The sequence below is a fragment of the Neopsephotus bourkii genome, unplaced genomic scaffold (assembly GCF_033783945.1).
Source record: "Neopsephotus bourkii isolate Nb327-2 ecotype Australia unplaced genomic scaffold, CSIRO-AGI_Nbou_v1 NB_857, whole genome shotgun sequence".
Taxonomy (NCBI): domain Eukaryota; kingdom Metazoa; phylum Chordata; class Aves; order Psittaciformes; family Psittacidae; genus Neopsephotus; species Neopsephotus bourkii.
The window spans coordinates 193,424-202,712 of record NW_026901353.1 but is presented as its reverse complement, the minus strand read 5'-3'; the positions used below and the strand labels follow the sequence as shown (position 1 = coordinate 202,712).

At 58.2% G+C, this 9,289-nt stretch overlaps 1 protein-coding gene across 2 annotated transcripts; it reads left to right on the top strand.

Annotated features, from left to right (window-relative positions):
* Positions 1-2,183: 2,183 nt before the first annotated feature.
* LPAR2 (lysophosphatidic acid receptor 2) lies at positions 2,184-8,273 on the top strand. Of its 2 annotated transcripts, none has more exons than XM_061356522.1 (2): positions 2,184-2,928; positions 7,972-8,273. In XM_061356522.1, exons 1-2 carry the CDS (start codon positions 2,196-2,198, stop codon positions 8,271-8,273), a joined length of 1,035 nt encoding a protein of 344 aa, XP_061212506.1. In that variant the 5' UTR covers positions 2,184-2,195. The 2 variants fall into 2 exon arrangements, with proteins under 2 accessions (XP_061212506.1, XP_061212505.1); XM_061356521.1 differs by having other exon boundaries at positions 2,189-2,928; positions 8,123-8,268.
* Positions 8,274-9,289: the final 1,016 nt, after the last annotated feature.

Sequence of the window (9,289 nt, the reverse complement as noted above, 5' to 3'; positions counted from 1 at the left end):
ACGGGTTCAGCCGCCGATCCCAAGGGCTGGATGCGTTCCCGGGTCTCCCGGGCGTTTTCCACCCCCGCAAGCAGGGCACGGGGGGGAAGCGGGGCCGGGAGGAGCCTTTTCCACCTTCCCCTTTAGGGGGCAAGGGGGCTCCGAGCTCAGAGCGAGCCGGGAGGAGGGAGGGGGATAACGGGGGTCGGGCTCCGGGGGATGCGCAAGGGCTTGAGGCTGGAGTGGGCTCGGGGGAAGTGCGAGGAGAGGCGGGGATGGGATCGAGGGGAAGGGGCTGCGGGGCTGCGGGGTTGCGGGGCTGGAGTCCGGCTTCCCAGCGCTGCCGAGGAGCGCAGGGCCATGGAAGGAGAAGGGGGCTGCCCGAACAATGGATTCCTCCGGCTCCTTTGTGCATCATGGCACCAGCCCGGCTTCGGGCTCGGTGCTGCGGGCAGGGTGTTCCTCTTCCCCTGCTCTCGGCTAATGGCAGGGTAGCAGTGAACCCTCACGGGTGGTGGTAACCTCTCGGCCCTTCCTGGCCTCGTTGCATCGCCCAAACCCGGTTTGTGACCCACGTTGGAGCCTCAAACTATTCCCTGGGCTCCAAGGGGGTTTTGCCCCAGCAAAGGAGCCTTTAAGCCTCAACGTCTGAATGCTGAGGGGCTGCTTCTCTACATTGGAGTGATGCAAACGCAGGCCACGGCCCCTTTGTGGCTTAACACAGCTCTAATCCCCCCCCCCCGGTAGACACAGCGTTGAACAAGCAGTGTAGGATGCTGTGAGGAAGGGTCACAGTTTGCTATGGGGCATCTCATAGCTGGGGAGCCTTTAACGAAGAAGCTTGGGCTGCAGAGCTCAGTGGCAAGGTTCAGGCTTGTCTTGGCTGGATTGAATCCGGCTCAAACGTGACTGAAGGGATAAGACCTGGAGCCATGGGCACTGTGGTAGGTGAATGGTGCTGGATATGGACAGCATCGTGCGGGCTGGGTATGGGCCGGTGCTGTTCCACTGGGATCCTCGCTGTCCCAGCTCTGCTTCTGTGACTGGTGCCACTTGGGTTTCTCCTCTTCCCATGTGTGTGATGCTCAAGTGGTTTCCTGCCACCGGTGGCACTTCCCTCTTGGCATCAGAAGGGCCGAGCCTTTGCTCTGTTCTGGCTACACCCTCTGAAGGCGGCATCCACCTGCCTGTGATTCAGTGTCCTCACCCTGGGCCTTCCTCCCTTCCTGGTCCTCCCATTGCTTCCCCCAGTTCCAAGCCAAGTCACCTCGTGCTGTGTCAGGGGAAGCCACTGGGATGCCTCCATCCCCTGCGCTGCGTCTGGACCACACGGTTCCTGAGCATCCCATGAGCTGCAAAGCGAGGAGAGATGGGTTTGTGACGTGGTGCTGGCTCACGGCTCCATCCCCTGGGGCAGCTCGAGCCCCCCCCTGCCTCCTTTGCCTTCCCTTCCCATCAGTATCCCTGCAGCCCAGACCCCCCCATGTCCTGGGCTGCATCCCCAGAGCGTGATGCTGAAGCATCCCAGGAAGCAGCAGTGGGAAACTGCTGCCTGGAGAGTGAGGAGCATGGAATGAACACAGACCCAGTCTGTGCCCCTGAGCTGTGTTTTCGGTTGGAGGGTGACTTAAAGTGACTTAGGAGCACGCTGGGTTTCCTTCCCTGCGTTAAGAGGGCGGCGTGGTCTGCCTTAAACCCTCCCTGAGACTGAGGGTGATGGCTGAGCTCATGAGAGGAGAGGCAGAAGCAGTGACTTCATCTGCAGGACGCACCAGGCGAAGGAAAAAGCGTGTCATCCATCACTCATCACCTCAGTGCTGCGAGGAAGGAGGCTCCAAACCGGGTCTGCCCTTCCCAATGGGGCCTGAAGCCAGCCCTGACTTGAGATTTCCAGGCTCTGGGTTAGGAAAGGAGCAGGAGCATCCAATGGGGGGTGTGTGTGGGGGGTGTCATCCCATGGGGTTGTTTGTGCTGCCCCATGGCTGTGTGGTCCCCAAGCGCTGCAGGGCTCCCTGATGCTCCAGCTCTATGGCTGGTTTTGGTTGCCTTCTTGCCCCTGGTTTGCTTTGCAGGGCCCAAGAGCATCTTTCCCTGCCCTGCTCTTTCCTTCTCCCTTGGCCAAGTTTGGGAAGGGCTTTTGGGAAGGAGCAGCAAGCGGTGCCCGTGTCGGGCCGCGCGCTCAGCATCTCCCCTTGTCCCTCTCCAGGCCAGCAGCAATGAAGCACTGCTTCTACAACGAGACCGTGGGCTTCTTCTACAACAACAGCCGCAAGGAGCTGACCACGTACTGGAGGACCAAGGATGTGCTGGTGGTGGCCTTGGGCCTGACGGTGAGCGTCATCGTGCTCCTCACCAACCTGCTGGTCATCACGGCCATCATCATCAACCGCCGCTTCCACTACCCCATCTACTACCTGCTGGGCAACTTGGCTGCTGCAGACCTCTTTGCTGGCATCGCTTACATGTTCCTCATGTTCCACACCGGGCCCAGGACAGCGGAGCTCTCCCTGAAGACCTGGTTCATCCGTCAGAGCCTGCTGGACACCAGTTTGACGGCCTCCGTGGTGAACCTGCTGGCCATCGCTGTGGAGAGGCACCAGACTGTGTTCACCATGCAGCTCCACAGCAAGATGTCCAACCAGAGGGTGATGATCCTCATCTTCTGCATCTGGGTCACGGCCCTGCTCCTGGGGCTCATCCCATCCTATGGCTGGCACTGCCTCTGTGCGCTGGACAAGTGCTCCAGTATGGCCCCGCTCTACAGCAGGAGCTACCTGACCTTCTGGGCCATCTCCAACCTGGTCATCTTCCTCATCATGGTGGTGGTCTACACGCACATCTTCATCTACGTCAAGAGGAAGATGACGCGGATGTCCAAGCACACGAGCTTCCACCCGCGCTACAGGGAGACCATGATCAGCCTGGTCAAGACGGTCACCATCATCCTGAGTGAGTCCACAGCATGGTGCTGGGGGGCCTGGACTCGCTGGGGTTGATGGGGTGGATGTGGCCAGGCCAACTGGGAGCACTGGGGAAAGGGATGCGCTGCTTGCCTGGTGCTTGGGGAGCAAGGGGGAGGCTTTGCTTTGGTGCTGCTGAACTGGGGTTCATGAGCACTGTGTGAGCTGGAGCGTGCCCTCCTGCATGGGTGCTCCTTGGGTGAATAGAGATGAGAGGAGCTGTTACTGATGGGACCCAGTGACACCCGAGTGCTGCAAGTGATGGGACTTGGGGCACAGAAGCAGTTCTTAACGTGCTGAGCTCCAGCCTGCTTCCTCCATAGAGGGGTAGCGTGGAACTGGGAGCCGTGATCGAGGAGCATCCTTTGTTGAAAGGATGCAGCGGGGTTTGGGGCAGCCCTTCCAAGGTGCTGGGGAAGGAATGAGGGAGTCGCAGCCAATCCCTCCCTGTTGATGGGCTGGAGCATTGGACTCTGTTCAGATGGCTTCCTTTGAGCAGCTCGGCATCACCAGAATGGGTTGGGTTGGAGCTCGCCATCATCCGGGGCCAACCCCTTGCCATGGGCAGGGACACCTCACACTAGGCCATGGTACCCAAGCCCCATCCAACGTGGGCTTGGACACTGTGGGGCAGCCACAGCTCCTCTGGGCACCCAGTGCCAGTGTCCCAGCACCCTCCCAGTAAAGAACCTCCTTATCTCCAAGCTGAACATTCCTGTTCCAGTCTGAACCCATCACCCCTTGCCCTACCCCTGCTGAAGGTCCCTCCCCAGCATCCCTGTAGCCCCCTTCAGACACTGGGAGCTGCCCTGAGCTCTCCAGCCCCAGTGTTCTCCATGCGGGAGCTGCTCCAGCCCCTGCTCATCCTCACGGCTTCCTCTGGCCTTGCTCCACCCCCTCCATGCCCTCCTCATGTGAACAGCAGCCGCTGGGATGTGCTCTGTGCTCTCAAGAGCCCATTGCTCCAGGGGTTCCTTAAGGGAAGCCTCAGCTCCTTAAAGCAGAAGGGAAGAAGCAGAGTGAAGGAAATCCAAGCGCTGCAGCCCAGGCCCATGATCCCAGCCCTGTGCTTGCCAATGTGCCCTGGGGAGCCCTGTGCCAACCCCTCAGCACCCCCACAGGGAAGAGCATCTCAAGTGCTGTCACTCGCCTCCCCATCAGTGCATTCACAGGGGTACCAGGGTCAGGGCTCCCTATGGACACGCCGTTCCCTCCAGGAGTGCAACAGGGGAGATCCATCCCTGGCATCAATTGGGCGACAAGGTCCAGTGTGAGGTGTCCTGGAGGGGGGCATCCCTAAGGGGTTGGAACTGGGTGTCCTTAAGGTCCTTTCCAACCCAAACCAGGCCGAGGAGCACCCCTTGAGCAGCAACCCCCAGGTCCTTAAAGCAGAAGGGGAGAACCAGAGTGAAGTAAATCAAAGCACTGCACTCCAGGCCCATGATCCCAGCCCTGTGCTTGCCAGTGTGCCCTGGTGAGCCCAGAATTGGGGCTGCAAACAAAGACCCCCCCCCTTGCAAGCTCCCCTTGGTGCAATGGGGCTCAGCACAGGGTTGGGGGGGGAGCTGTGCTGTGTCCCTGCTCCGGCGCTCGCTGCCTCACTGGGGCTTGTTGGGACTTGTGAGCATCGAAACTGGAGTTTTCTGCCTCTTCCTGCTTCCCTTTGATGCTGCTTCCCACTCCCTCCATCACCTGCGGGCAGATGGGAGGTGGGTGGTTACTGCCTGGATGCTGCATGGATTCACCCAGTGCATGTGTGTGGATGTCTGCAGTGGAGAGGAGCAGCAGCAGGCTCAGCCCATGCTGGCCTCAGGGCTGCTTAACCTGATGGGGCTTGCCATGGGCTGGAAGAGGGTTGGCAGGATGGGGGTGCTGGCCAAGGAGGGGAATGCAACCCCCCTTGTACTGGGAGATCCCCTTCCTCTTTGTCTCCTGCATTGAGTGGGGTCAGGAGGAGGCTTGGGGGAGCTGCTGTGGTTCCATAGGGACCTGGGGCTGGTGCCTGAGGGTGATGAGGGCGGTGAGGAACCTGATGGAGGGAGACTCAGGAGCTCCTCGGGGCTATGGGGCTCTTCCAAGCCAAGAGGGTTCCCTTCCTGCAGGGCAGCATCGGGGAGGAGCAGCACTGGGTTCTGTATGGGAACAAGAGGGAGCTGCTGAACTCGAGGTGGGGGGAAAACACCTTACCATTAGGGAAAACAACACCTTTTCCCTTAGGGAAAACACCAGTTTTCCATTTGGGAAAACACTTTTCCATTAGGGAAACACCACTTTTCCATTAGGGAAAACACTTTTCCATTAGGGAAACACCTTTCCATTAGGGAAAACACCTTTTCCATTAGGGAAACACCACTTTTCCATTAGGGAAACACCTTTCCATTAGGGAAAACACCACCTTTTCCGTTAGGGAAACACCAGTTTTCCATTAGGGAAACACCAGTTTTCCATTAGGGAAAACACCACCTTTTCCATTAGGGAAAACACTTTTCCATTAAGGAAACACCACTTTTCCATTAGGGAAAACACCTTTCCATTAGGGAAACACCAGTTTTCCATTAGGGAAAACACCACTTTTCCATTAGGGAAACACTTTTCCATTAGGGAAACACCACTTTTCTGTTAGGGAAACACCTTTTCCATTAGGGAAAACACCTTTTCCATTAGGGAAACACCTTTCCATTAGGGGAAACACCACTTTTCCATTAGGGAAACACCACTTTTCCATTAGGAAAACACCTTTTCCATTAGGGAAACACCACTTTTCCATTAGGGAAAACACCACTTTTCCATTAGGGAAAACTCCTTTTCCATTAGGGAAACACCAGTTTTCCATTAGGGAAAACCCTTTTCCATTAGGGAAACCTTCCCATTCGGACTGGGTGCTCAGCAAGCTGCGGCTGCAGCTCCTTCCCTCCCTAAAGCCCTACTCTAATCCCTTCCCCACCCTCATTCCCCAGCCCTCTGCAAACTTGGACTCTGCACAGGGAATGCTTTGCGCCTTATGCATGGGGAGGGTGAGGCACTGGGGAGGAAGCGGAGGGTGCGGGAGGAGCAGGCAGGGATAACCCTGCTGGTCCGGGGCACTGGGACCAGTCTAGGAGCTGACCTGGGAGCCTGGAATGAGGCCAAGGTGTAGCTGGGAAGCAGGGGGAGGTCTTCCCACAGAGCAGTTGATGGGATGTGCCCAACCCATGGGGCTGAGGCTCTGCTGCAGCACCAAGAGGTCAGGTTCTTGCTGCCTCCTGCAGCTTCCATTGAGGAGGAAGGAAAGGGCTGGGTTTGCAGGCAAGGAGCTTCCTTTGGGTTTCCCCTTCTTCTCCGTGATATTCCTTTGGCTTTGCTTAGTGCTGCTGGGTGCCAGCCCCGAGGGAATCTGCTTTCCCTTGTGAACGCTGAAACCTGGCCTAAACAAGGTGAAAGCACAAACCAAGGAGATGCCTTTGCTGCGGGGCCAGGTCTGGCTTTTCCTTTGGGACAAGCAGGAATCCCCCCTAGCTGTTAAATAGAAAGGAAACCAAGTCCTGTTTGCAGGTTAAGGGGGGGAAGATGCCTGAGGCTGGATGTGGTGCCTGATGGGCTGAAATCCCCTCAAGTCCACAGGGGATGCTCCCAGCATCATCCCTGGGCATCCCTCCCCAGCGCTCCTTTAGCCTTGCAGCCATGGGGTGGGTTCATCCCCTCTGCTCTGGCTGCTGCTGTTTCCCAGTACCAGGGTTCCCAGCACGTCCCATTCCCTTCCACCCTTTCCCAGCAGGGTGCAGCTCCCCCGCTTGAGGCCACAGCCAAGGAGCACCCATGGGCGAGTGCTCCATTGACGTCAGCCTTGGCTGGAGGAGGAAGGGCTTGAGGAGCTGCAGCACCTCCCAGTCACCCGGTGCAGGGCAGCAATTACCCTTGTGCCCAAGAGCTTTGCAGGTGGTGGCAGGAACACGGTGCCTGAATGAGCGGTGGAGCCGGTCCAGCTCAGCTCCTGCTCTTGGCCAGCCCCTTGCTGGCCTGGTTCCTGCTCAGCTGGGAGCACTGGGAGGCTGCTTCTGCCTCAAGTGTTGCTTAAAGCCCATCCTAAAGCCCTTGTGAGCTGTTTGCACACTGGGGGTTGTTGCTCAAGGGGTGCTCCTCGGCCTGGTTTGGGTTGGAAAGGACCTTAAGGACATCCAGTTCCACCCCCTTAGGGATGCCCCCTCCAGGACACCTCACACTGGACCTTGTCGCCCAAGGGATGCGAGGGATGGATCTTCCCTGTTGCACCCTTGGAGGGAACGGCGTGTCCATAGGGAGCCCTGACCCTGGTACCCCTGTGAATGCACTGATGGGGAGGCGAGTGACAGCACTTGAGATGCTCTTCCCTGTGGGGGTGCTGAGGGGTTGGCACAGGGCTCCCCAGGGCACATTGGCAAGCACAGGGCTGGGATCATGGGCCTGGGCTGCAGCGCTTGGATTTCCTTCACTCTGCTTCTTCCCTTCTGCTTTAAGGAGCTGAGGCTTCCCTTAAGGAACCCCTGGAGCAATGGGCTCTTGAGAGCACAGAGCACATCCCAGCGGCTGCTGTTCACATGAGGAGGGCATGGAGGGGGTGGAGCAAGGCCAGAGGAAGCCGTGAGGATGAGCAGGGGCTGGAGCAGCTCCCACATGGAGAACACTGGGGCTGGAGAGCTCAGGGCAGCTCCCAGTGTCTGAAGGGGGCTACAGGGATGCTGGGGAGGGACCTTCAGCAGGGATAGGGCAAAGGGTGATGGGTTCAGACTGGAACAGGGACGTTCAGCTTGGAGATAAGGAAGTTTTTTACTGGGAGGGTGCTGGGACACTGGCACTGGTGCCCAGAGAAGCTGTGGCTGCCCCACAGTGTCCAAGCCCACATTGAAGATGCTCTAATGAAGCGTCCCTGCCCCATAGCAGGGGCTTGGAACTGGAGGAGCTTTAAGGTCCTTTCACCCCATCCATAAACCACCGGTGCTCCCCCTGAGCATCTCTATAGCGCAGGGCCAGGAGCCCAGCTCGAACCGTTCCCTATCGGCGCCCATTCTCTCCCCAGGTGCTTTCGTTATCTGCTGGACCCCAGGCCAAGTGGTGCTCCTCCTGGATGGCCTGGGCTGCAAGAGCTGCAACGTGCTGGCGGTGGAGAAGTACGTGCTGCTGCTGGCCGAGATCAACTCCCTGATCAACGCCATCGTGTACTCGTACAGGGACAGCGAGATGCGCAGCACCTTCCGCAGGATCCTCTGCTGTGCTTGCCACAGCAATGCCAAGTACACCCCCACGGCGGTGAAGCTGAACACGGCCGACCGCAGGACTCTGTCCCAGAACGGGCACTTCACTGTGGATTCCTCTATTTAGCCTCTGGATGAGGATGGAGCAGAGGGAGCAGCGCTCAACCCTTGTGGCTAAGGGAGAAGAGAAGATGCTGCTGATGGTGCCTTCCTGAGGGTGAGCACGCAGGGAGTAGCGTTCCCTATTAGACTGCTGTTCCTGACCCCGGCTGGATTGAATGGAGCAGCATCCCCAGGCGTGCTATGGGAACGTCCCACCGAGCAAAGTATTCGGTACTTCAGTATTACTGCCTCCAGGAGCTGGTCCAGCACCAGCATCCCCCCAAAGAGCCAAAGCCCTTCAGCTTTATGCCTTGCCTCCTAAGCAGAGCTTGCTTTAGTGCTTCCCCAGAGAGCCCTCTTGGGGTTGTGTCCCTGCTTCCCAAAGCCCATCCTGAAGGCCTCTTCAGGCAGCAATGGGGTTGGATTGCTTCCCGAGAAGCAGATCCCTGCTTTCCAAAGTGGTCCGGGCTTCTGGAGGGTGTCTTAGGAGCACCCAATGCTTTCCTTAAGCTGGAGAGGGATGCTCTTGGTGTTCTGCTAAGTGATCCCATGTGCTGTTCACACACTCATTGCATGGAGCGAGTCCTGCTCCTATGAAACCATCTTTCTGCTCGCTGGAAGCCCTTTGGGGACAGGGTTAGGTCGGATCCTATGGGGTTTTAATGTGCAGTTTGTACCTTCATACTCCAGGCTCAAGAGCTCAGTGTGGTCAGAGGTAGCCTTGCCCTCAGCAGAGCCCTGTGAGGAGTTAGGAGGGTTAACATTAGGCCGTGTGCTCCTGTGCAAGGCTGGGGTTGGGATCCGGGTTGAATTCATCATTTTGGGGTGGTTTCACTGGGGTTTAACCTTAAACAGCTCCCTGAGCGCTCACCTCCGCTGGCGTTGAGAGCAGCCAGCGCTCCCAGAGGCACTGATGCTCAAGCGTGGGCATGGACCGGTTCCTGCGGGATGCAGTGGGGAAGCGCCAGCGTTACGGTGGCGGTCTCTTGGATCAGTATAAACCAGCCCTGGAATCTGGTTTCCCACCTCTGTGTCCCAGAG